A 27,612-nucleotide genomic window follows, 5' to 3' on the forward strand; every position below is an offset into this window, starting at 1 on the left:
CTTGAAAATGTTATTATTAATCAAAACTGTGATAATTGTGTTCGATATGATCATTACGGATAATAAAATTAATCTAATGCGTCAAAACATGTATATCATAGTTTTCATATTGAGAATACAAATATTATTTCTGTTGTACTTGTATACTCTGGTCTTGGTGTTCTTGTTCCTTCGCACAGTTATAGACTTGAATAATCGTAAACCGCCACCTTTATTAAAACTGTTTAATTAAATTCTTCATAAAATCTCTTTGTAGTTAATGTTTGTATATGTACATTGTACTTATATAGATAAAGAGCGAGAGAGAGAGAGAGAGAGAGGCATGAGTGAGAGATAATAGAGACAAAAAGAGAAGATGAGAGAGAGACATGAAGTGGCAGAAAAGACAGAAGAACATATAAAACTGTGCAGTTGATCGGAACGAATCGGATAGAATTTGTTATGTGTCTTGTTTCTATTGTTGAGGTAACGTTTTTTTATATGTGTGAAGTGTGCACTGCACCACCATCTTTATACGTAAAAACTATATATACAATCACAAATAATATTTTCTTTCATTTACATACAGCTATACTTATATATAGCTGTCAAGCGTATGCAACTCTATTAAGGAAACCAAAACTATTGGAACAAAACATATATAAGAACTAGAAATTTTGCGTTAGCCAAGGAATCGAGTAAATGGATAAGTATCAATACGTATTATGTAGGCGTGATTCAGGGTGCATACAAGCTAGCTGAAAGTTTTGGATTTTATATGAGTCCAAATCGTCAATATATATAATTAAATTTGAGGAAGTTTTTCTAAGTTATGTTTTTAAGGAAGTTAATTAATTTGAGATTTGTAATCTAGAGGGCCTAAGAAGAAGAAGAAGTAGGGTTTAGTAAGAAAGTAACGTTAGATTAACTCTCTGACATGTTTCTGTATCGCTAATATATACCCTTCAGTTATAGCTAAAAGTAATTGACATTTGTTCAAAGTAAACTGCCATCAAAGCCAGATTCAATTGGGTTTTAGTTATGTGGCCAATACAGACAAGTGTGTATATATTATATTAAAAAAATGGAAAAAGAGAGGAGATTGTGTTCCGATGATTGATATATTAAACGTCTCCATCTGTGAAGAAACACGAGAGAACGGAGAAGACAAAATGGGAAACATGTGAGAGCCCCTTGAGGAATGGATCTCTCGTGAGACTAAACCGATCATCCACAAAATGTACAACTAACACCGATTTTGTTTGTTAATCTTTAATAATCTTGAGACATGCAATGCAACAACAACAAAAAATTTTAACAAAATCTAGATGCATGCTAGCTATAATAATGAAATAAAACTACTATATAAACTATTGGAAAAAAAAAAAAAAACTACTATATAAACTAGCGAATTTATAATTTTAACAACTGAGATATACTGCTGAAAAATCCAACAATACAATAACTATGTAAATTTATTACGGCGTTTAAAAATATTAGGTTATATATTTATGTGTGATAGGTTAAAAGTGAGAAAGAGACATGACAAGAAAATTACTTAAGGTAAAAGACGAAGTTTCCATCAAAGATTGGTCAAATGTAATATCGTTATCAAAAACGTCGTAGAAGCATATCGCCTGATTTACGTGCTGTTCCCATTTATTCCAGCCGTAATTTGCCAGTTTTTATTTTACAAAAAAAAAAAAATAACTTTACGAGATTTATATGAGCTCGCTCGAGACTATATAATAATTTACGCGGATCTTGAAACAGAACAGAAAGAAGAAGCCCATCTAAATTATATTGGGCTTTATTAGAAGCCCATCTAAAAGTTGTTAGCCCTCTAGATATAAAACATTTACTTCTTTTTCGGTTTAATAAGAATCTGGCCAAAAAGAAGAAAACTCAACTGATCTATTCACATGATGAACACAGCTTCTGACTTGCCACTGTTTTATACATCAAAGTTGGGTTCCTATGTCACTTTATAAAGCCATCGATCAGACAACTTCATAAAACAGAACCTCTGGCCGAACCCTCCATTCTCCACAGAATTTAACCACACTCTTCCACTTACCGACAACCTATAAGGATAACATCACCACATATCACTCATTTATGACCCATAAAAATTCTAACTTCAGCTCAAAAAAAAGGCAAATCCAACTCTTTCGTCTTACCTCTTCTGCTAGAGTTTCATGTCTGAGACTGACCCATCGGTTCTTTTTATAAGCCACGCAATTGTATTCTCCTTCTTCACCACAACCAATCTGCATTCCATATTTTAAGACTGTAACGAAGAAGAGATACAGAAGAACAGTAGCACAAACATTTGTGACCCTGTTTCATATTTTACCATTGACACAAGCCGGTAAACTGTGTTTGGTTCTACGCCTTCGTATAGCCTGCTGATATCTATCTCCCAGTCTAAAGCCTCTAGCGTTTCAGATATCTCTTTTTCAGTTTCATTCTTCTCCCATTCCAACACTAATGTCGCAAACCAACAAAAACAACAACATTATATAATCATACCACAACAAATGAAATGAGTAGATAAGATCACAATCATCTTCAAAAGTTACCAATTGTGAAGATAGGCGGGGATCTACTTATAGTATGACGAACAAAGTTTGCCTTTCCACACCCTCTTGTTTTAATGTCACATAACATTTTATCTTCCATACGGATCACTTTAATGATGTCTTCAAACTTTATATTGCCAAAAGCACACTGCATATATATACATAACCACAACACAACTTCTTAAGAAGTAGTACCAGTTTCTGTAGGAAAGACAAAGAGTGAAATAAATGAAATATACCTTCAGGTCTCTGATTGAATCTGCAGCCATAACAACGCCATAAGACCTTTGCTCTGGATAATTTGGCATCTTTCTGCATTTGCTACATTTCATTCTTTCATATTCTTCAATTGTAAAAAGACGAGTTACCAAGCTTTCTCTCTGTGGACTTTTCCAGCATTGCCAAAACTCAAGGATGGCTACGACTACCTCCCCAGCATCATTTAGCTAAATAGGAAACAAAAGGACAAAAAAAAAGATATTAGAATGGCATTTAAGATAACAACAAAGCTGTTTGGAAAATAAAATATGCAATGTTTAAATTTATCTTCCGTACAAACCGTGGAATGAACTTCTTCTAGGGAAGCAAGTAAGTCGCTTGAAAGGTAACTGTAGAGTCCTTCGTATTCTATCTCCCCCGAGAGTCTCGGGCCGAGACAAAAGCAGCAAAGAAATCTCGTAATGCACGAGGAACTTGTTCTTCCAAGTTGTCAGAAAATGGTTGCCGATTGTGCTCCAGATCCTCTTTAAGAACCTTAATGTTACAGAGGGCCTGCAGTAGAGCACAAATTCAAACAAAATAAGGAAGTAAAGAGATAATACATGAAAATAAAGAATGGTCTAAATCAGTAAAACATAGTTTAGGTTTTGAAATCTTATTTTTGTTGATGATTGCTTTACCTTAAGAACCATGTCAAGAACTGAATTATATCTTGTTGTAGCTTCTTCATGTACTGAGCCCAGGTGTTCTGACGATGAATCTTCTCCAGGCATGATTTGCATATCTTGAAGACGACAAGATAAAGAAATAAGAATTATACATCTCAAAACAATAGGCTATAGAGCTTTTAGAATACTCGACAATTGAGAAGCTCTTTTACAACCAGGTTACCTTTGGTAGCTTCCTCTTGATTGTTAATATTGGATGTCATTTCCGATAGACCCCTTTCACTTGAAAAAGTATCATCTGGTTCCATAAGAACTTCTTCGGCCGTTTTTACTGATGGAGGTGTATTTCCCAGTTCAAGGTTGACAGAATTTTCACTAGAGATGTAAGTACACAATGTGTTTAGAAACAACCAGAAAACAATATATCATCATAACAAAAAAGAATCGTGAGGTACTTACTGTTCAACACTCTTATCAAGGTGACTAGGCATGCTCGTTGAAGTTCTCTGTTGCACCATGAAGACATTCCTTCTTACAATTGAATAACCAAAAAGTCAGCGAAGCAAATAAAAAATTTAGAACTTCAAAGACCTTGTTGTTTTTATTTTTCTTCTTCTTCGATGGTAATTTCATCTTCTCCTCTTGTTTTTCCTCGGATATAAGATCTGCTTCTGCTGCAGCTAAATTTGCTTTGTGTTCCATATGTATAATACCATCCTACACACGAGACATCAAATATAATATAAGGAACATGTGAAAGACCCAATCAGAAATGAAATGAAATGAAGCTCTCTGTAGAAAATCAAACCAACCAGGATGAGTTCTTTTACTGGTCGAAGAATGTAATAGCGATAGTCAAAAACAGAAAGTCTGGTGAGGCTATTCAGCAAATTAATCCTTGAACTTTCAACCAGTAAAAATTTTGAATCTTTTAGAGCAACCTGCAATCAATTGACACTTTAAGATAAACAATTTTATGATATCCTGTTGTTAATTAAAATTCAGATAAGAAATGAACCTTGTTGGTGACCACTAATTTCAGAAGGTTTATGGACTTCATCACAATGTCATCACTAAGATCTTTATGCTCACGTATAACATTCATGCAAATGCGAAAATCAAATGTTGGAAATGTTGCTCCTTTGAAAACATCTTGTACTGCACACAAGAATACTTCTGTATCCAGGGATTTTCCAGCGTCTCTCCTTAAATGCTCTTCACATGTATCACATAGAAGAGATGCATAACTGTTCCATTGATCTTTCTGTAAATTCCTCCTCTTTACATCTTCGCCAATACACAAATTTTCGGCGGTGGTAAGAGCTGCATCATAATCTAGGAGCTGACACTTCTTTACATATTGGGTTGTCAAAGTCCTACATGTGAACTGAACGGCTTTCAGAACAGCCACCCAAATATCAAGATTGTGCATCCTGATAGGCATGGGAAATCGAAAAATCTCATCTTCTACAGAGTTGTCGACTAACCAGGATAAGATATAACCTCCCTGAGCATGTGCATTGGCATAGTCCCTTCATCTTCTAAAGACATTGATTGTCCCTTCATCATCGAATCGAGCAATCTTGCATTGCAGCAGTCTCTTATCCAGGAGCAGAACTGAAACCTGAGGGTCAAAGTCGAGCTTTTCTTTAACTCGAGTACCATCCCAGAAATTGTCGACTACTCTGCAAACCACATCTGTACCATCATCCCTTTCACACTTGATGTTTTTAAGAAATTGCAGGATTTCATTGAGTTCGCCAGATTCACAAAAACAGATAATCTGAGGTGTCTCCACTAGGTGACAATCAGTAAGAGTATGCTTGGAAACTTGAAGCTTTTCAAGATGCTTAACCGTAAATTGCATCACCAAGTCTCGAATGCTACAAGAGAGAATCTTACAGTCCCAAAACGACACAAGGAGTATTTGAATTTCCTTGAGTAACTTACTGCGCTCTTCATCTGCAGCTAAAGGCCAGCCTTTGGACCATCCATTCTCATAGGCAAATGCTTTCACATCTTCCAAACGATTCTTGATCAGTTCGATGGCAGCTGCTGTATCCACTGGTTCCCAACCTCCAACAGATATCTTACGAGCCCAGGCTTTACTTATCCTTTGGGGCATACACTTTGTCAAATCAGGTGTAAATTTTGCACGATGCTCTTGTTCAAGATGATTCTTACATTCTTCAGCACTAGAGAACTTGGTCGAACAAGAACGACACATCCAGAATCTCCATTTTCTCTCATCCCTTGCAAAAGTAAGAAGTTGCTCCAACGCATATCGTCCTTCACTACCATATAATCCCTCAACGTTACTCATAAGTTCCACAGTGCTTACTTTCATAAAGTTCCGTTTGGTCTCAACATTCAAACCTGCCCAATACAAGATCAATCTTTTGATGAAATCAGGCTCGCTCTTCCTTGTATCCCTACCTTTTTCTTGTTTCCTTGCTACTCCTACTCGTCGTGTCTTGGTCTTGGATTCAGCAATTCTTGACTCTCCATTATGGATCACAGACATCATTGATTTCTCTTCTCTCTTGGCAAATTCTGGGTCCTCCTGCAAATTCAAATTCACTCTAGGATTGTACAAAGTTTCTTTTGCTTTGCGCACGGATTTCTTGTAGTACACGGATGACCCAAGTTGTTCTGCCAGAAGGAAGAGTGAAATTGCCGCCAACGATGACAACCCAGGAGATATCGAAACGCATTCTGCACAACCCAAGAAGTATGCAGCTTTCACATCAGTGTTCTCTGTTTTTTGCCCTAGGTCATTAAAGATGTGAGCTTGTAGCGCATTAATATGCTCCCTGTCTTCCCCTTGGACGAAAAGACAGATCTTCTATTACCTCCAACGCCTTGACGTAATCTTTCGCAAAGTAGGAATCTTTGGCGCGTTTGAAGATTTGTTCGCAGTTAACATCTCCTAGAACAGGAGGCGCCATGTTGGAGAAGAGAATAATAGCAAGTAAGGGCTCTCTATGATCTGATCTTGCGTTTTCTTGGTACTGAGTCTGAGAGAGGTTTTGTTCTTGGCGAGAGAAAACAGAGGACAAGCGGGAAAGGAAAAAATTCAACCGAGTAAGGTATAGAAGAAGATGTCAAGTACAGGCCACGTGACAGGGTCTTTGCAAAAAAAACAACGGAGACCCATTTTGGGTATTGAGGAATTGTGTCGAGCACCTTGTGGGGCGTTCTCCGTTTTGAGTAAAATTACATAACTCATTCGATTTAACTGCTCCTTCATGGTTTGGGAGGGTAAGAAAACCAATAAAAAAGGCTTCGAATTTGGGTTTTAAATGGCATAAGAGTAGAATCGTCTTCATGGTTGGGGTCTTGGTAAATCGCAAGAGGTTTCAGCTTTGAGGTTTAGCCAAACGTTGTAAGACCATCCTTCCCTAAAGGTATCTATCAATTAATAATAAAATTAATCTAAGAATTCTCACTAACTTGTAACTGAAACAAGCAACTGAATGCTAAACAATAATAGAGTAAAGCCAAAGGCTCAAAGCATGAAAAGTAGACAAACCTGTTTAGGTAGCAGAAGAAGAGAGACTTGAGCATATGATGAAGAAGAGAGACTTGAACTTAACAAAATGATAAGTAGGTAATGATAGATCGTGAAACAACAACAAAGCCCAAAACGCATCACCTGTTAGCAAAACCGCCAAGAAACATCTCAGCTCAATGATCAGTAAAAGCCATCATTAGTCCATTGTAGGATCCTTCTCCACACACCTAAATCAACAAAACAAAACAACAAAAAAGACGACAAGTAAATAACACATGTAATTAGGAAAAAGAAAAAAGCAGAGAGTCAAAGAAGAGTTAAGAGGAAGAACAAAACCTTAGCACGGAGAAGAATCCAAGCGTGTCCTGTCTCGAGTGGCCTCAGCAAAGCACACATCACCATCTCCCCGCATATGATCCTGCAAAAAAATGGAGTTCATATCAAAAACATGACAAGAGAGTAGAAACCAAAATGTTGCAGCAAATCATTAGTTGGCAATCAGACCTTCAAATCTTGCCATGAAGCACACATCACGAGCTTCCTATGGAATCTCAAATTCGGGGACATCACAATTTGGGGTGTCTTCCTTTTCACTTCCGTAGGCCCTAAAAAAAGCAGAAAGTTGTTGGACCACGACAGGAAGCATATACAGTAGAAGAAGACAGAAAACACTGTTGCAAGGAAGGACTCACTTGTATAGCACATTGGTCTAGGGCATTTCTCATTCTTAAAACGGACAGTGTGCACAAGAGAATGAAATCACACAAATGATGTATGTGAGTCCAATGGATGAGCCTCTGGTGACAAAAATATAGCATAGATTTTAATACTCGTGCTTAATGAATTGTGAAAAAGGGGAAAGCATAGTTATTATTTACCTGCACACAAGAGCAAACAAAGCATACTTCATGTCATCATAACTGGTGTTGTCGTCGACGACACCATGGGTTCCTGATCATATAATTTAAAAAAACACTGCTCAAAGCTAAAAAAGGGAATAGTAAGAATGTATGCATGAGAAAGTTCAAATTATCGTACATGTGTGTGTAATGTATGCTGGTTAGTATTAGTTAGTAAATCTGAAAATCCAAGAGAAAAGAAGAAAGAGAGAAGAACAGAATTAACATACCTAAAGCAGACTTGAGTCTTCTACTTCATTCTTCAATCCATCTCTCTGATCTGCACATATACAGAATTAGATTAAAACCATACAGTTAAATTATCAAGGCTGAATCAATAACTTAAAGAGAAACGAAAAAAACTCACTTGTAGCTCCTTCAAAGCTGTAGGCAAGACCTTTCCACGTATACTGATTGTTAGCTCTTCTTGTTAAAACCTAAAATTAGACCAAACTCGTTACTTACCAAACATAACAAGAGAGATTTAAAGAGAATTAAAAAGGTGGAGAAACGTATCTCACCCAATATTGTCGTCGTCTCTGGACTCCAGAAACAAACCCCAATCCAATCTACAGAATAGGACTGGACCATCGTTGTGTAAGACTGAATCATTTAGAGAAGGGAGAAGCAACAACAAAATCCATTAAAAAAAAGAAGAAGAAGAAGAAGATATTAGTCAGTTTAACGAAGAATAAACTTTAACGGGACTGAATTAGGCTCAAAACTTATGGATGGGAAGAATTTGAAGTGGACAAGGAGGAAGACACACAACCTGTCTCGAGTGACCTCAGCAGATTAAAGAAGACGTCACCAGCTCTCCACAAATGATCCTGCAAAAAAAATGGATTTCATATCAGAAAGAAAAAAACAAGACAAGAGAATAGAAACCAAAAAAGTTGCAGCAAAAACATTAGTTGTCAATCAGACCTTTAAATGTTGCCATGGAGGAGATGATGGGAGATTCACGAACAGTAACTGAAAAAAAAAAAAAAAAGCATCCAAGAATCAGAAGAAGTGAAGTGAGACCAAATATTATAAAATTACCAACTTCATCTAAGAGCAAGTAACACAAACCTCCGAATTCAGAGTGTCTTCTTATAACTTCCATTAGGATCACTGAAGATTTATGTGTATGCTGGTTAGTATAAGTTAGTAAAAAAAACTGAAAATCCAAGTGAAAAGAAGCAAGAAAGAGAGAAGAACAGAGTTAACTTACCTTAAGCAGTCTGCTGAAGTCTTCTTCTTCTCACTCTTCAATCCATCTGCAGACTTGAGTATTCTTCTTCAATCCATCTCGGTGACCTGCACAACATATACCAGAATTAGATTAAAACCAAAAAAAAAAACCCTAGAATTTATGAAACCTGTACTTGGCGGTCGGTCAAATCAGAAGAAGAAACGCCATCATCCGGCTCCTCCGATCATCACTTGGCACCAATATCTTCCTGCAAATTCATCAACCTAGATACTCAAACAGTTAGAAGACAAGACACGAGAATGAGGTCTTAAAAGTAAACCCTAGAATTTGTATTACCTTTAGTTGGTCGATCAAATCAGATGAGAGAAAGTTGAAGAAGAAGAAACGCTATGGAAACCATATTCATTCATCAATTAGAAGACAAAGAGAACCCTAATTCTGGGTCATCAATCATAAACCCTAGCTCTGCTCTGCTCTGCTCTGCTCTGCTTTGAATCTTCTTCATACTATTTAAATCGCCTTTCCAGATGCCTATTACTGACACCCAATTAAACGCAAAACGTTAATTAAGTAACTTTCTGTGACATAATTAATCAAAGAAGAAGAAGAACACAAACCTCCTTGACACTCAAAGCAGGAGTCACCACCTCTTGCAGCACCATTTAGCTTAGTCAGAATGGCTTCTGTGATTCCTATCTCTACAATGAATGTTGTCACCAGAGCTGTAGGAAGTACATAATAAATAAGCTCATCTTAATTAGTATTATGACTAATACAGGTCCGGCTCTGAAACTAATTCGTTTACAGGATGTTTCGAATATCTTCTTCTAGAAAAATATAGAATACATAATAAACAGCGTACCTGCAGAAGCTTCTTGTCCAGGTAGCCATTGGCATGAACAACTAGTAACACTTGTGTTGGATTCAGAAACTTCTTCACTGTCTTTTTAGTTTGTCCATCATGCCTTTTATCTACCTGTCACAAAGAGAGTCAAATGACTTTGGAAGACAAAAGGTTACCTGAAGCATTTCTGAAGACGAAAAATTACCTGCTGCATAAACCGGCACACCAACCTGAAACAAAGAGAGAGCATATCATCAGGGAATATTGAAATACACAGAAACGAATATCATCACAACAGAGGGAAACATTCATGATTTGGTAAAAATTGATAAATGTATATAATAGAAACCTGTAGAATTGATAATTGATAGCCTCGCTGAGAATGAATCCACCCCCCAAATCCTAGAGTGATACACTCAAGTACACAACACCGTTGCCGGGGAAAAAAACGAATCCACCACACCCAAATCTCCGATGAGATGATGATCCCCTCTCCTCAATCTATCGCCGGAGAGAAGAAGCTCCAACATCATCATGGCGACATGTGATTACGAATCGTCTAAGGGCTCTTCTAACTCCGTACGATTACGAATCGTCTCCACTCCACTCTATCATCTCTCCTTCTTCTTCTTTTTCTTCTTCGTCGCTTTACAATGAACAAAAAAAAAACCATTAAATATATAATTTTCTAAATTATTATTATTAAAAAAAAAGAAAAATAAAATACCAAGGCTTCGTAGGTAGTCATTGTTTATTGGGCTGGAATTGTTGATATTGGGCTTTCCTCTGTTTCGTGAACAGCTTCATTACAAAACAATCCCTCGTATATATGAAACGAACCTGAAACATCCAAGAACAAGTCCAAATCAAAATACAGTGGCTGCACAATCCAGTCAAAAACAAAGAGAAAGAGAACCTGAAAACATGTTAACAAACCCCGTGAAAAGGCTTGACGACTTACCCAGGAGAAGCTTCCAAAACACCTGCAAAACGAAGAAGAAAGTGTCAGAGGAAGAACAAAACGCTTGTAGACTTTAGCATAGAAAAGAAGCAAAGCCGTGTCCTTATCTCTTCTTGAGAACATAATAAAAATATCGGATTTAGAAACCAAACCTTAGAAGAGAGTGACAACGTTCAGCAAAAGCCATCATTGAACAATTGTAGGATCCTTCTCCACGCACCTAAACCAACAAAACAAAAACCGACAAGTAAATAGTAACATGTAATTAAGGAAGAACATAGAGTAAAAGAAGAGTTTAGAGGAAGTATATAACCCTTGAAGACGACGTTACCACAGAGAAGAAGCGAAGCGTATCATTGTCTCCTTGAGACATCAAACTCATCGATAAAAGCATCAACCATGCATAACCTGAAATAATAGATAAACAAGTAAATCACATGCATGTAATTAGGAAAAACAGAGAGTAAATAAAAGAAGAGTTAAGAGGAAGAACAAAACCCTTGAAGACGTTAGCACAGAGAAGAAACGAAACGTATCTTGTCTCCTTGATACATCACCGGCCTCATCGATAAACGCATCAACCATAACCTGAAATAACAGAGGAACAAGTAAACCAACAACTTAACAAAATGATAAGTAGGTAATGATAGAGTGAAACCAACAACAAACACCAAAACGCATCACCTATTGGCAAAACCGCCAAGATACATCTCGGCTCTTCTTCTCCAGCCATCAAAATTTCACTAGCTGCTCATCATGTACGATCTGAAGCATAGCCATGAGAAGCCACACCTGAGTATTATTAATACCAAAACGATAGAGTGACGTGAAACAACTATAAATACCAAAAGAAAATGATCACATGTTAATAAAACCCGTGAGAAAGCTTGAAGACGTACCCAGGAGAAGAGTATGCAATGATCCGATCATAGTTAGCTTCCGAAACACCTGCAAGACGAAGAAGAAGAAAGCACCGTAAGGAACCAATTAATAAAAAAAAAAACAGAGAGTAAATAAAAGAGGAAACAAAACCCTTGAAGACGTTAGCACAGAGAAGAAGCAAAACGTATCCTTGTCTCCTTGAGACATCACCCTCATCGATAAAAGCATCAACCATAACCTGAAATAACAGAGCAACAACTAAATAACATGTAATTAAGGAAGAATAGAGAGTAAATACAAGAAGAGTTAAGAGGAAGAACAGAACCCTTGAAGACGTTACCACAGAGAAGAAGCGAAGCGTGTCCTTGTCTCCCTGAGACATCACCCTCATCGACAAAAGTATCAATCATAACCTGAAATAACAGAGCATAATTCACGTGAACAATATCATTATGAAAAAAAGCAACTTGATGACAATTTCGAAAATAAACCCTAGAAGCCATCACCGATCAATCGTAGGACGCTCCTCCACAAAAACCTAAAGCAACAAAAAAAAACAACAACAAGTAAGTAATGAGAAGAAAAACAGAGAGTAAAAGAAAATACCAAACCCTAGAACGATCGGTGATGATCGGATCGGATCGGATCGGATCGGATCGGATCAACATAGATTGAATAAACCCTGCAAGACGAACAAAAGAAAAAACAAATTAGAGTCTCGTTCGTGAAGAAGAAGATAGATATAACAGAGGGAAATAATAATAATTAAAAAGCTACTACTGATGCGATTGACGGAAACCCAAACGGCAAACCCTAGAAGAAGATTTCACTAGTCCGAACGAGAGGTGTTGAGATCGAGTTGGAAACAACAACATCAGAGACCCGTCGGGTTTAATTAGAAGAATATCACACAAACACAACATCGATCAGAAACCCTATACTGCTACTAACTAACGAAGCAGAACAACAACAACAAAAAAAAGATAGGAAGATGTGATGATGAGATGTGTTAAAACTTATAAGGGTAGTGTGGAGCGCATTAGTATTATTTATAGACAAAGGTATATGTCGGTCTATTTATTGGACCGTTAGATGTTAATAACCCTAGGTTTTCCTTATTTTCACTTTCCAATTTTCAGAGGAGGAGATTCACATTATTTAGACCATCATTAGTGGTGAATACTCTTAGGAGTACTCTCTTGTTGGGCCCCAAAAACAGAATATTAAACCCATTTTTGAGTCCATTTTAGTGAGTATCGCTGCTTCTGATAGTAACTGAAGCAACACCCTGAGAAACCCGACGTGGCGTTTTGCCATTGGTTCCAGAAGAAATATAAAACGCAATTTTTTTTTTATCTCCATTTTTTTTCTTTCCGAGTCTCTCTCTCTTATCTGTCGGGTGAAAGACGATTTGGGTGGCGATTCTTGCGAATACCGGGAAATTCCATCGATTCAGACCGAATCTGATGAATTTTCCGACTAAATATGGAGGATGATGATGGCAAGCAGAGGCGATGGCGAAGAACAAGCGGTGTAACCCTAAGATGATGACGCTTCGGTTCTGAAGACAAACTGACGGTGGAGGAAAGTTTTCTGTCGATTTAACTTATTAGGCGTTGATTCATTGCTTTTGAGATTAAATTGATATTCACTTGCTTTTGAAATTTTGTTTTGGAGGATTGAGGGTTACGGTTAAATTACTCTGATTGTATGATATCGTTTTTATGAATGAGTAGCTTTTTATGTTCTTGTTATCTTATGTTTGTGTTTGTGTAAGATTAGTAGAGTGTTTAGTGTTTATGTATGTTGTTCTGATCAGAACCGATCCCAACTGTTTAGTGTTTGTTTATGTTGTTCTGTTTGTGTTTGTTGAGAAGGAAAGAAGGAAAGATTAGCACAAATGGTTTTTCTTCCTATATTGTTCTGCCTCGAAACCATGATAAGAAATCTTATATGGTTCTGCGTTTTCGTTATCAAAAGTAGTGAAACAAACTAAGTGAGTTTAGTCTGACTGTTATCTATAAACTTAGTATGATATAACTTGTGCTCCTGAGAGAAGATTTGTCACCTCTTTCTCTTCATTTTCTTGGTAGAACATTCAGATGCTGAGACTTTCATTGTAGATTGGATTACTGTCTAGTTTATATTGTAGAACGGTTCTGGTTGGATCATCGTTACTTGAATGATGTTAATAACTGGCCAATAAAGTATTTAGGATTAACGAGTCTGATCTACACATCAAGTTTCAAACATATTGGATTTAGATTTATCAGCCCAATGTTTGAAAGTCAAGACTTGATTCAATCCTAAGCTAATTATCCAAAGTATGATGTTTTGTCTTTTATGGTGTTGTATAGAACCTGGCGAACCCGACAGCTTTACTTAGTGGATTGATGATGCTGCGGCATCTGAAACTCAACAAACAAGCAGAGCAGATCCACAGCGCCATCATCAACACAATAGCCGAGGGAAAGTATAGAACAGTTGATCTAGGAGGCTCCTCAACCACAACAGATTTCACAAAAGCAATCTGTGATCATCTCTAAACACCCGTAAAAGCATGATTCTTTCTCTACCATTTACCAGTCTGATTTTCATTTACCTGTCTAATTGTTGTTTCGTTTGTTGTTTACTTTAATGTAGGATGTGAAGTGCCAAGGCTGCTACAACATGTAAACTTGGGAAACAGTTTTTTTTTTCATTCTTTTCCTTTGACATTACATAGTTTAAAGAACATACAAAACTTGTAAAATATGTTTAAGAATGAGCAACCTTTTTTGGTTCTCTAGTAAAAAAATGATTTTGCAAAAATACTCTTAGGGTTGCTTTACTTAAATTAATATTAATTATATGTTTAAATAATTTGAGAGTAACTTAGAGAGTACCCCTTACTAATGATGCTCTTATAGATCAGGTCAGAAAAGCTATTGACGGTCGTGATTTGATATCATCTTAGGTTTCAACACTTGTGATTAAAGTCATAAGTCGGTAGTCAAACAACACAACGTTGACTCTTTTGTCCACCTGGCGCCTGATTAGTATTTTCCTTTTTTTTTTTTTTTTTTTCTTACGCTCCATATACTTTTATTGGCAAATTTTGAACCGTTAGATTCATTTACTTGTTTCTTTTTCATCTATTTCTTTTTTATTTTCTTTTTCCTATTTAGATTATTAGTTTATTACATATTCCCCTTTTTCCTATTTAAAAAAAAATTAGTTTGCTATTTCCTTTTTTCTAACTATTGCATTCTTAATGGGTATTATTTGAACTGTTAAATGCATTTCTTGAAGTGATCCGATGGCTGTCATGTATCTGATGATAAATGATGGAAAGCTAGCTTGAGGAAGTTGGCCGTACTGAAGTCATACTTAACAGCTTGAATCTATCCCAAGTGTTTATTAGGAATGTGATGTCAAAGATTCAGCTTAAACAGACTGGTTATTTCTGTCGCATTTGTGAATGTGATGTCAAACGACTCAGCAAACTTGGATCACATTTTTGGACAAAACTTTCAATGTAACACACAAACTTTCAATGATTATGAAATTGAAGAAAAAAACAAGAACTTTTTTACTACACGAATTTAGAAATAATCATCTGAACAATCGTTGGTTGGTCTCTATATACTATATACGTACGGCAAGGACGATAGATATTCAAACATATAGAATGTTCTTATGAAGAACACAAACAACATGTACATTCTAAGACACTATCACAAATTTTACATTATATGAATTAACGTGGAGATACTGAACCAACATGCACAAGCACAACAGTACCAAACAAATCCAATCAAGGTTCTTTTGAAACATATACATGCATACCTTACTTAAGATTGATACGGAATGTCTAGAAACATGGAGTCATCAAATAGATGCTGATCAGGCCATTATACAACATCTGTGATTGCTATTTCTTGGTCATGGCTTGAGGAGGCCTGGTTGCCACCGAAACCATCTACACTCTGAGCACAAGGATCATGAGAAGGCAACATAGTTTGGTTTAAGCTCGGTGGTTCATGAAACCATATTGGAGAAGTTTTTTGACTGAAGTGATTATCGTCTATGTTTTTGAGGGATGGGAGGTTGTTGTTGAAGTCTTGAAGATTAGAAGTGAGGCCACGGAGGTCGAGATTACTGGTATTGGAGGAGTTTTCTTTGATGAGGAGATTGAGAATGTTTAAGTCATTAGGGTTAATGCTGCTACTACTCATAAGAGGAGGAGTTTGAAGAAGGTATTGGAACAGCTGGAGCCTAGCCATCTCAGCTTGGAGATTCAGTAAAGCTTGTTCTTCAATTGGAACCTGTTGCTGCAGATCAACAAGTCCTCTCAGGTTAGACAGAGACATGAGCTGAGATAAGCTTGAGAAGATATCATCAGTTCTTGGCCGATGGGTCATGGGGTCAAAACCCATCTGGATCAGCTTTTTCTTCAGATGAGTGTTCCAGAAATTCTTGATTTCATTGTCTGTTCTTCCAGGTAAATGGCTTGCAATCATTGACCACCTTATATAATCATTACCGGCAACATTCTAAATGAGTGTCACGAAGCAAGAATAATCCCATATAATATCAAGAATCAGAAGGGTTTTTTACTTGTTGCCAAGAACCGCGTGAAGGTTCAGGATGGTCTCTTCCTCTTCAGCCGAGAATTTTCCTCGCTTAATGTCTGGTCTCAAATAGTTTGTCCATCGTAGCCTACAACTCTTCCCACACCTGTTAAGACCTGCATAGATAGAAACAGATATTCACAATAGACTCATATATATAATCAAACAAAAAACCAGGTTTCATTAACGCGTTAAAGATAGTACCAGCGAGCTTGGGAAGGGCACTCCAGCTGCTATGGCCATGTTTGTGAATATAATTGATGAGTTTATCATCTTCTTCAGGTAACCATGGACCTTTCTTCAGACCAGTTTCATCTGAGCTAGGAGATCTTCCCATGTTTGATCAACTTCTGTATCTAACAACGGTCTCCCTTCTTGTTTTTTACCTTCTCTTTACTAATACTTCTTCAAAGATTTGGTCGCTTGTCTCCTTTCTTCGCAACCACTAACTGCTTCTTATTTCTATATTTATATCAAGTCGACCTTCCCTCTCTCTTCAATGTCTATTCACCACGTGGTTCTTTCCTATTCGCATAACAAAACAACGCATGTCACTTTCACCCTTCAAATTCCATTTTCTATGCTTTTCTATTCTTTATTCACACATATACGTATGGCATAACCACTTGCAGTCCTGACTCAAAAGCAACACGACCAACCTTCTTCTCGGACACAATTCAAGATACCGAGATCCTGTGACTTCAGGTTAATATCATTAATTAGAGACCTGCAAACATAATAACATGATCAGCCACATTGCCTGCAGCAGAAAAGATTCCAAAGTTTCTACAGAAAGGTTTAGGTGGGGGAGAACAAGGGACGGTATAGAAATTTGACGAGAAAGCAAACATAATCAAATCATTTTTATAATCATTCGCTGACAAAACAAACAGATAAATGATTTTTTAATCAAGCAAACAACAGATGTCACCACAAGGCTGGCCAAAAGAGACATTTCCTTGTGTCATCCATTTCATAATTCATTTATGTATTTGGTATTCTCTAATATATAACAAATTTTTTGTATTTCCTTTGTATCAAGCCATGAGCCCTAATTTTTGTCTCTGGAAATGAAATAGCTGAAGTCCAAGAGTCTTAAGATACTTACTGGAAAACAAAATAAAGAAAGCAAAATTGGTCAAATGAGGAAACTATAAGTACTCCTAAAGTCTTGTTCACGACATTTCTTTTGATCTTGAGCAAGTCCTGATATAGCTAAATTAGGTAATACTTACAGAGCTTTCCTACTCAAAAATGCTTTTCTGGTGAGAAAAAGTATACTAAACAAAGAAACCTGCAACAGATACTCAGAGAGAATATGAGGATACATACATGAGAGCTTATCTAGCTGACTTTTGTATCCATTTTTTGATCAAATATATAAGCTCTACATAAAATCCTATCATACTACAGATCAATCACAAGCACATAATTTTGCACTTCACTGAAACCAAAATTACGGAAAATGCATATACAGCAACAGGGGACACACAAATATATAAACGACAAAGTAACAATGTAAAGTATTGGTATTATGAGAAGAGAAGTTACTGTTGATAATGGTGACAGGCTTGATGTTGACACATTTTGTTTTGTTGAAAATTGGAAGGAGCTTGTTAGGGGAGAGGTTGGTGCAGAAAATGATCTAAATATCCACCATCTTTGAAACCTACAAGCCTTTCTCCCCACTGCCTCTGCATTGGACCAAATGGCATTTCTTGTCTTGTTCTTCTCTGTCTTTTCAATAAAGTAACATCATAGGGTTTCCTGTAATTTTCCCAAATGAAAAACAATTGGCCCTCAAGAAACAAATTCTTAGATAATAACTTTCATGACTAGAGCGTTTTGATCAACTGTCAATTTCCATGTATATAACAGATGCTATTTTCGCGTTGTTGACTATGAAAATATTCTAGGAAAAAGAAAGACTTGAGTTGCTTGTTCATCTAGGGTTTCTCAGAGTGGACCACAATCTCACTAGAGGCAGCAGGTACAGTATTTATATTAAAGAAATAAGTAAGGCATACTAAAATAATAGATTTTGAGATACGCTATGTCACTTAAACCGTTCTTTTCCTCTAATATAAAAGAAATAGTTGTAAATGTCAGCTAAACAAAATGAATTGCTTCTTCTCCTAAGTTCCTAACCAACACATCTAAACCCTGACTTTCAAAGCCAAGTTTGAAAAAACTTTCACCTCTTCCCTATATTCTCTGAGAATGTGAAGAGTATATGCATCGAGCTCAGGACATAATCAGTCAGATACACATACAGTCATATACAGTGTATATCCAAAGTATTTTTCTACCCAATTGCTACTTGAAATCCAAGAGATCACTATCCAACTTTGTGGATGACAGTGATATACTTATTAAACTGTTGGTACTTACAGTTACACAATTAAGAGAATTCCAAGATGCTTGTTTTGGTTCATCAGCATCGGTAAGGATCCTGAAAGAGATTGCAGCCAGTGACTAAAACAAAATGAGACACGTGTACACACGTATAATCTAATTTCAAGTACAAAATTTTCAACTGCTTAGGATTTTTCCTACTGTTCACATGGAAGCAGACTTTGTTTGGTAATTCCGATCATACAATAATCTAATAATGGTTGAGAATTTCAACATTCTGTTTTGTTAGCTATTGATCTAAAGATTTAAATTCTTTATTTATTATATATAAGTTATCTGATTATTAAATCAATAAATACAGACAAGAACCAACGCTCAGAATCTTCTAGCATTGAAACTTTCCTCAAACGTTACATTTGCTAGAAATACACCATCACAAGAAACCTCAATGACATGGGACAGAGATAACAGGAAGAATAACAATGTATTACGATTTTATAAACTAAAGTCATTCTCTAGTATTATATCAACCAAATTGTGTGGGCCTTAAGTGTTGTTTTCTTAGGCATCAACCACTACATGTAGTTTTAGGTGGCTAAAGTTCTCTCATTGATGACACCAATTTACAGCTACAAGACAGTGAAAGATAGAGAAGTAGACAATGGCATTGCTATCTTAATCAGAGCTCCATATAGAATCAATTTAGATGCATCAGTAGTATCTACCATTACATAAAATAACTAGGATACCTATGATGCCAAATTCGGATGAACTAAATGCATCAGAAATAGTATCTTCAATAAATTCAAGAAAAGATGAGTATAATCACTTACGTTACCAGAGTTGCTCGAAGACCAGAGGGAGATCCTGTATCGGATCAGGCTTTAAAAGGTGCATTTGATCAAATATGTTCTGCTATCAACATATGCGGAGATTGATGAATTATACCTGCAACAGGTCCTAAGACAACACTGTATTCAGAACAAAATTTAGAAGAAGCAACACTAAACAATGTATAACATTGTATTTACCAACCCAGTATTAACTATTAATGGCTCTACGCATGGTCAAGTTAAATTAGCCAACTGGACTGTGTCACATAGCACCTATTGATATCTTATGAGATTTGATCTATTCCACATGCAGGTAAAAACAACTCTATTCACAAGATTAAACATTTCTAGGCTAAGAGGCATATATATGGCCACTGAGATATATTTTCTTCAGCAGTCGAAACTTTTTAAGTTAATAATCCTCTCATGTCATGAAATCAATCTGTATTGACCTCACCCCAATTGTAGATAATAACGATGCTACAGAAAAGCATGAGTAGAAGGTTGTACCTTTGCATTATCAAAATAAGATTTCTTAGAACCAATCCATAAAAGCCGAACAAGGATTTCTCTACAGAAGATCCAAGAAGCTGAAAAGGCACAAATAAGAGACAAAGTTAGTACAAGATAGAAAGCAAAGAAAGAAAAAGACCATTTACATTGACAGTTTATTTTACAACAAGTCTAAGAGTTCCAGGTTTCACATTAATCAAGAGGAGAATATAAAAAAAAGCTCAGCTGAAAAAACATAGAAAACTTTCCAATCAATATCAATATTCTGTATATTGCTCAAACCCAGTCAAAAACCAGAAAGTTATGAAAGGAAAGCAAGCTTGAAACCATGTTATAACTGCTTTTATTGAAGCAATCACAGTTACTTTATGAAGAGAATCAAAACTTGCACTGTAACTAGTAATAGTGAAGGAACAGAATTTTTCTTGGCAAAATCATTGACAAACCTCTGAGATTAAGAGAGTCGATCGTGTTCATCAATTCTTTCACAGGCATCACGAAGAAGACAATAAGAAAATCCAAAAGACCCTGCAGAAGTAACATTTTATGCTTTTAAGGAATTAGTAGTTAAAGTAAAACAGGCTTAAAGGGTTTGGACTTTTCAGAAAGCATAACATCAAGACAAACACAGAGGAAGCTTTTAGCATGAAAAGCAAGTCACATGTTGTGATCCAGAAGTACCAAGATCTTTGCATGAAAACTATACGTATGACGCTAACATAATAAAATAATGGGTGTCAAAAGCATTATAGAAAGCTGTGCAAAAGCACATGGCTGGAGTTGGTAATAATACAGGTCTTCATAAAAACAGATCCAATAAAAAAATACAAAGCAATTCATAATGAAAACCTCATAAATCACCTTTAGATATGTATTTTTTGTCTTAATCTCTTGTACTTAACATTAAAAACACTGCCTATTTGACAAAGCTTTCTACATTGGACCCTATTGTATTGTTTCTCAGAAAGAAAAAATAAGCTGAAAAGTTGACGACTTGTTGGTTTGAAATGCAGGATAAAAATCAATTTTAAGTGTAAACTGATGAGTGTGAACAGGATAGTGCAGCTGTCAAAGATGAACCGGAGAAATCAATCATAAACTTTGCATTAAAAAAATCAACAGTGTTGACCATTGGTCACCATATATAATATAATTGTGGGCAGATAGAAATGTTTCTCTCTTTTGACTTAACCCTTAGATGTAAGATATTAGGTGTGTTATCATCGTGGTCTCCAGATGTACTGCTATTTCAACAAGTTTTGTTATCCCATTAAAATGGTCAGTGATAAATCAGTAGAACATGTGAGAATCTACCACGGCTAGTTAACAAGAGCATCTCATATCAAAGACATCTATAACTAACAACCTAGCAAATAAACAAGTTTCTTGAATACCTGAAAACGACAAGATCATACCTGTAAGAAGAACTCATACCGCCCTTGTCCTCTCGATGGATAGCTATACATATGTGTTCCATATGAAGTCCAAAATAAAGAAGGTAGAACAGCTCCATCCCTGGCAGTCATCCCCACAGAGAAGTATCCCCAAATTGCAACTCCCGAAATAATGTGATACTTCAATATACATATATATACTAACTAAGGCGATGAAGGAAAAGGGCAATAACAGTAAACAAGAAACCAAACCCATGACTAATGCAAAACTAAGAAGTCTCTAGGAGACTATACATATTTCACCGAACCAAGATGAGATTTTTCTACTACTTTTCGATTTGCATAAACGAAGTACTAACCCGCGGATTCAAAATTACACAGTGAATCGCTGAGTTTCGTTCAATCGTGAAATCTAGGGTTCGATGCCCACCCAAATATCATCGGAATTCGGAAACATAACCGTACTATTAAGAATGAAACTGTAAAGACAGGTCACTTTACCTCCTCCGTGTTTCACCTCATCCCGCCGGAATTTACCACCGAATACCTCATCTACGCCCCATAAACTTGTTCGCATTCTAAGCCACGCCCTCTTGATTCCTAATTTTCCCGCCAATTTCTTTGGACTTTTACCTTTTTTTTTTTTTTTTTGTTGAAACAGGATTTATACAGGACAAAAGAAAATAACACGATTGTTTTGGTACTAAAATGTATTTTATATTTTTATTTTGTTCAACATAGTGATTCCAAAAGGATTTAAACTTTCTCTTGATGAAACATTGATCGCAAAAAGATAATTTAACTTACTGAAAATTCATGTAAACTACTTCATTCATGTTTACACCAAACAAAAAAAAGAACAAGATGGTTCAGCAACAGGGAGTAAACAAACAATCTCGAGGTTAAAATACAAGAGAGAGAGAGAGAGAGAGAGAGAATAGATGGTGGTGTGGTTTATCAAGCAGATTTGGCAGCTTCAGCTGCTTCTTCTGCAGCTTCTTCCTCTTGAAGCTTCTTCAGAGAAGGAGGTGGTCTTGGTACAATGCTTTTCTTCCATTGTCGGTCAAGTTTCCTCGACAACCTTTTCTTTATCCCTTCTTTGATCTCCCTCTCTCTTTTTACTGTCAACATCCTCGCTACCTGAATATTATTACCCACAACCAAACATAACATATCTTTAGAACCACCACCAAAAAAAAAAGAGACAAAGGTAAAGCCATTACTGCATTTAGTTAGCCACTTAAATGACTGAACAAAAACATAGCTCAAAGCTTCAGGATTCATTTGTCTCATTGAAATCCCGGTAATCAGTAACCCAAACCAAGTAATTTTCATCTAAAGCTTAATTTGGTCCATTAACAAGACACTGAAACAAGCTCAAGATTCATGTCTAAGAAACAAGACACTGCAACAAGCTCAAGATTCATGTCTAAAGAACATAGGAGAAACTCTATACTATACAATACTCTCTACATAAGAACATGAAATCTCTCGGCTCTAATCTATAAACACAGTATTACATATCACAAAATATATTGTCCTGACAACTTAGCAATGTTACCCATTGTTACAGTTTCAAGTTCACTAAAATCTGCAGAACACACACAAATTCACAGTTTCCATAGTGATAATTCGAATGTTTCATCAACAAACCACAAATCCCAAACGTACTGAATCTTTCAAAGACTCTGCAGAATCGATTCCATATATACAAAAATCGAACAAATTCAATGTGAATTTCAAGCAATTTCGACTCTCATTATTCATAAAAGAGTGAACTTTTTAACAAACGAAACGAACCAACAGAAGAAAGAAAAAAGCTTACTTGTTTCTTCATTTTACGAAAGTCGCTAGATTTGAACTCATTCCTCGCCGATTTCTGAAGACGAAGCATAAAAAGCTCACCTTTAAGGTCAACAACCTCCTCTTGTAACTGCTCCGTAGTCTTCGATCTTATCTCTTTCAATTCCGCCTCTCTTTTCGACATCATCACCACCCCCGGTTTACGAGACGACGAAACCACCGCCGCCGCCGCGGGCACGCGAGCAGAAACCTGCTGCTGGATCTTTACTCCATGGAACGAAGATGAAGTTGAAGTCGACGAAGCAGTTCCTCTACGGAAAATCGCCGCCGTCCCCGGCGTTGCAATTGAGAGACTAAGCATTGTGGCTATGGCGGAAGAAGTTGAAGATGAGTTCACTCTGTAGCGATTTTGAGGATAATGAAGAGAAGAAGGATAAGGCTTTTCTTATATCTTTCTATTTGCCCCTCTATTTACCTTTAATTACAAAACGTTCCAAATAGTATCTCAAATTTCAATTTGGAGCCTAAAGTTTCTAAATTGCAAATAGCTCATAACACACACACTTATGTAATTCACTAAATTATAGGGGGGATTTGGAATCAAATATTTGATAATCTGAAATGTTTACAATCAAACAAACATTCTCTCTTTTAAAAAAAGCTACAAAGTACAAATTTTTGCACCCCATCTTTTCCTGATATTTACAACTTATATCAATACATTGTTTTTTTTGTTTTTCAAATTTTTCTGATTCGGCCGCAGAGTAAAAATAATTATCAGCAGCAACCCCCCTAATTTATTCAGAGTAATCAATCCTCTGTTTTGTGTGTTTTCAGATGCACTCATCTTCTTCATTCTTGAGGTCTTTCTTTCATTTTTCTTGATTCTCTTGGTTCAAAAAAAAAACTCATATCTACGTTGGTTCACGATGTCGAGTTGCCCAACTTGAGCTCAAGGCTCTAAGCCGTTGAAAATACTCACCAAGAGCTAATAATCCTCGAGCTGCTTGTCGTGTGGTCAAGATCCGATACATTTGTTGCAATGTTTCGTGTCTCAAGTGATCAGCCTAATAAACAAACAAACAAATCAAAATCAAGAAACTAATACTAACTAGTGTCTTAAAATGTGTTTGATTGGTTAATAATATTAAAAAAAGAGATCAGATTAGATCATTTACCTGATTAACAAAACTGACCAAAGCTTCTAATCTATCTATAGCAGAATTCACTTGAGGAATGTAACTTCCTCCACCGAGTTGTCCCCCTGCAACACAATCCGCAAGTGTGTGTTGCAGCTTCTCCATACCTTGACTCAACGCGTCTTCAGCTTGCTGACAAGATTGTCTTAGATTGCATACATCTAGTATTTGTTGATCCGTCAAGATATCAAAATGTGGCAAAAGAACCTATAACAACCAAATAAAAACATCCAAACATTGTCATCCTCGGATACAATAACAACACTACGTGAGTGAGATTGTTCTTTGTTTACCTTGAGAAGATCCGACGGTCGAAATCCGCCAATCCACAAGAAAAACCGTTCTGCTGAAGTCTTCCACATCCCTGACATAACGAAGAAGACATCCGCTTTTGCAGCGGTTGATTTCATTTTGAAAAGCTCGAAGTAATGTTTCATAGCGGTTTCAACTAGCAAACAAAGCTCCACATCGTTAATGTGTCCATGCAAAACCGTTCTTAGTTCACATATCTGTCTGTTCTGTTCTTCAACCCAATGTCCATACTCCATTTCAAATGCAGCAATCCCTGCAACAAATCATATATATGTTTCACCAATCAAAATCTTGATTCTCGATCAAGAAAAGGAAAACTCATTGTTCTTGATACTAAACCTGGATTCATGGTTTCCGAGAAACCGAGAGAGTTAGTCTCTATTCCGTTCCCCACGTAGAATCCTTGTTGTCTAGCACGGTCGAGTTCTTGCTCTAACTGAATTAGCTTCAACCGGCTTGTTTCAAGCTGTTGAACATAAGCCTGCCAAAAAGAACATTTAAATCTCTCAGCTGAATAAAACAAACAGAAACAAATCACTAAAGGGAAGATAGTAATGTCATACCTTCTTGCGCAAGCGACTTTTCCTAGCAGCCTCGCGGTTTTGTGCAAGCCGTCTTTGTATCTGTAACGATATAAAGATTCAGTCTATACAATCCGAAGAAAAATTGTGATTAAGAGAAGCGTTTGTGAATAGTTAACCTTATCGGGGTTTCTAGACGTGGAAGCTTCTTGATCGAACATGTGAGGAGTTCCTGCTGTTCCATGGGAAGTTTCCTCTGACTAGAAGATATGATTTCAAGAGACGAAATATTTTTTAGAATTCTAATAACAAACCAAGAAAATTTACCATAAAGAGATTGAATGAAGTAAAAAGAAGTACCAAATTGTTGTCTAGTTTCTGATTATTGGCCGGTATTATAATGTGGCTTGGTGTGTTCATATTCCCATTGCCAATATTGCTCTTGAAACTCTCCCCCCACATACCGAATTGATGGACAGGTTCGTATATACCAACTCTTCTCGGTGGCACAAAATGTGTCGATGTCGAATTCATGTTTTCCTCAACTGGAGATTAAGAAAAATATTAAAGTTTTTAAAAACAATGTGTGAAAGCATCTAAACCAAGAAAATGAAGAACAAAATCGTAAAGGATAAGCATATTAGGTTTCAATCAAAAGTTAGATCACACACAAAGTCAAACAAGTAAAGCAAATAGTAGAACTTGTAACGTTTCTTCACCAAATTCTTCTAAGAAAACATGAGGAATAACAAAATCACCTCCAAAGACTTTATACAAAGAAAGAAATATCTGAGAGGAGGGCATGAAGAGATTCCCTAAGACCTAGGGGAACACCAAAAGATTACAAGTGAAACATATGTTGAAATGACAGCTAACAGAACATAAAGGATTTTAACTTTTACATCATCAAAACTAACTCTTCATCATCCGCCTACAAATCTATCCAATAGTGTTTGGAAGGTGTCAAACAGAGAATATGGATAAAACTTTTGCTAAGCAGACAAAGAAAGAAAGAAAAAGTTCAGAAGTCAAGTTTCCACTTATTGGAATGTCACTTTATATATAACAGCACTATGTGTGGACCAACTAAACATATAGTTTAACAGTTAAACGACTCCCCAAAAAAACAGGAAAAATTCCATTCATTGCTTTATTAAATTCTTGTACGCAACTAGTGACGATTGACGAAAGGTGAAATCAAAATAGTAAGAGATAACATCAAGAAAAAAAGAAGCAAAAAACCAATCATGAAGTCAAACCACACACATATCTAGAACTCAAGATAAAAGAAAGATTGAAAATTACAATTTTTAGGGAAATATTCGAATCAGTTCCTTCAAGCTTCAATATTAAGCAACCAAGAACACCAAGTTAATAATACACATCGATGAACTAATCTTTTTAAGTGATACTATATAACAAGATTAGAATACAACAGAGTAAAAAGTCAAAGTAAGAGATTTTGATTCATATAAACGACGCCAAGAAATCTGACTTCTCATATGTCTCTCACTTTCACAAGAACCATGAATACGGATAAGAAGAGAGATCTGAAAGGGGCGAACCTTGTGATGTTATCTGGCGTCAAGGCAGAAAGTTTTGTAAAGAAAGGCAAACTTTTGTCGCAAAAACCATGAAAGAAAGAAAAAGAAGAAAGAAAGAAAGAAAGAAGGTTCTTTCAGCGACAAGATCGGACGTAAAGCCAAGAAGACTGGAACTGGAGTAGGAACCCGACCGTAAACAGAAGAAGGGACTTTAAAAACTCTTCTTCCTTCTGTCTCGTAAGAAACTCAGGTCTCATCATCTTCAAGTAGAAGAAGAAGAAGAAAGATGAAGAATCACGACAACTTAAATGAGAAGACCTTTGACGCTCTTATTTTTATATTTTAAATATTATCTCTATTTTTTTTTTCTTTCTTTCTCGGTGAGTTTTGTCCTCAAGCATAACTCCTCAGCTACAGTTTTAGTCAAAACTAAATTATTACATTTTTCTTTACTAATTTTCTCAGCCACTTTCAATTTTATAAAAGAAACACACCGAACTTATCTGTTTGTGAAAAGATAATACGGTTTTTTTCACATTAAAACTTTTGTTTGATGGTCTCAAATAACTTTTGTAAGAAAACTCTGATTAGCAGTGAATTAATATGTATGATACACTGATACCAATCGAATCTTAATATTTTCTGAAGATAAAATAATTTGATTATATATATATATATTTTCTAAACACAAATTGTCATGTCTCCACTACCTCGCACGCTGATGTGCTGCGCACCAGGTAGATCCATTTTTTTATTCTCTTCTAAAATTCTCACTTTTT

The 27,612-nt window shown here is 36.2% G+C and overlaps 3 protein-coding genes and 1 pseudogene across 5 annotated transcripts; all 4 read right to left on the minus strand.

The window, feature by feature from the left end:
- LOC104742741 lies at positions 1,751-11,090 on the minus strand (annotated as a pseudogene).
- Positions 15,403-22,077, minus strand: LOC104742747 (transcription factor MYB39-like). Its single transcript, XM_019238637.1, has 10 exons — positions 21,476-22,077; positions 20,507-20,588; positions 20,058-20,137; positions 19,548-19,674; positions 18,751-18,811; positions 17,911-18,126; positions 17,019-17,086; positions 16,564-16,884; positions 16,346-16,475; positions 15,403-16,255 (listed from the first exon to the last, which is right to left on the minus strand). The coding sequence occupies exons 8-10, from the start codon at positions 16,694-16,696 to the stop codon at positions 15,640-15,642; spliced, it is 879 nt and encodes a 292-aa protein (XP_019094182.1). The 5' UTR covers positions 16,697-16,884; positions 17,019-17,086; positions 17,911-18,126; positions 18,751-18,811; positions 19,548-19,674; positions 20,058-20,137; positions 20,507-20,588; positions 21,476-22,077; the 3' UTR covers positions 15,403-15,639.
- LOC104742755 (50S ribosomal protein L29, chloroplastic-like) lies at positions 22,234-23,693 on the minus strand. Its single transcript, XM_010463795.1, has 2 exons — positions 23,280-23,693; positions 22,234-22,594 (listed from the first exon to the last, which is right to left on the minus strand). The coding sequence occupies exons 1-2, from the start codon at positions 23,616-23,618 to the stop codon at positions 22,412-22,414; spliced, it is 522 nt and encodes a 173-aa protein (XP_010462097.1). The 5' UTR covers positions 23,619-23,693; the 3' UTR covers positions 22,234-22,411.
- LOC104742762 (transcription factor TGA1) lies at positions 23,882-27,138 on the minus strand. 3 transcript variants are annotated; one of them, XM_010463814.2, is made up of 8 exons: positions 26,855-27,138; positions 25,650-25,834; positions 25,469-25,549; positions 25,332-25,391; positions 25,108-25,249; positions 24,750-25,021; positions 24,436-24,663; positions 23,882-24,324 (listed from the first exon to the last, which is right to left on the minus strand). In XM_010463814.2, the coding sequence occupies exons 2-8, from the start codon at positions 25,821-25,823 to the stop codon at positions 24,172-24,174; spliced, it is 1,110 nt and encodes a 369-aa protein (XP_010462116.1). In that variant the 5' UTR covers positions 25,824-25,834; positions 26,855-27,138; the 3' UTR covers positions 23,882-24,171. The 3 variants fall into 3 exon arrangements, with proteins under 3 accessions (XP_010462116.1, XP_010462125.1, XP_010462108.1); XM_010463823.2 differs by lacking the exon at positions 26,855-27,138 and adding an exon at positions 26,192-26,289; XM_010463806.2 differs by lacking the exon at positions 26,855-27,138 and adding an exon at positions 26,048-26,108.

The sequence above is a fragment of the Camelina sativa genome, chromosome 2 (assembly GCF_000633955.1).
Source record: "Camelina sativa cultivar DH55 chromosome 2, Cs, whole genome shotgun sequence".
In the NCBI taxonomy this organism is placed as follows: domain Eukaryota; kingdom Viridiplantae; phylum Streptophyta; class Magnoliopsida; order Brassicales; family Brassicaceae; genus Camelina; species Camelina sativa.

Bases quoted from the DNA above. Each gene is read 5' to 3' on its own strand.
- LOC104742747 (XM_019238637.1), bottom strand. From the start codon at position 16,696: ATGGGAAGATCTCCTAGCTCAGATGAAACTGGTCTGAAGAAAGGTCCA. The intron at 16,476-16,563 runs GTACTATCTTTA...CTATCTATGCAG, and splicing joins TGCCCTTCCCAAGCTCGCTG to GTCTTAACAGGTGTGGGAAG. The intron at 16,256-16,345 runs GTAAAAAACCCT...TGATTATATAAG, and splicing joins CACGCGGTTCTTGGCAACAA to GTGGTCAATGATTGCAAGCC.
- LOC104742755 (XM_010463795.1), bottom strand. From the start codon at position 23,618: ATGCTTAGTCTCTCAATTGCAACGCCGGGGACGGCGGCGATTTTCCGT. The intron at 22,595-23,279 runs GTAAGCTTTTTT...AATAATATTCAG, and splicing joins TTCGTAAAATGAAGAAACAA to GTAGCGAGGATGTTGACAGT.
- LOC104742762 (XM_010463806.2), bottom strand. From the start codon at position 26,093: ATGCCCTCCTCTCAGATATTTCTTTCTTTGTATAAAGTCTTTGGAG. The intron at 25,550-25,649 runs GTACTTCTTTTT...CATATCTTCTAG, and splicing joins AGAAACTAGACAACAATTTG to TCAGAGGAAACTTCCCATGG. The intron at 25,250-25,331 runs GTATGACATTAC...TCTTTTTGGCAG, and splicing joins AAAGTCGCTTGCGCAAGAAG to GCTTATGTTCAACAGCTTGA.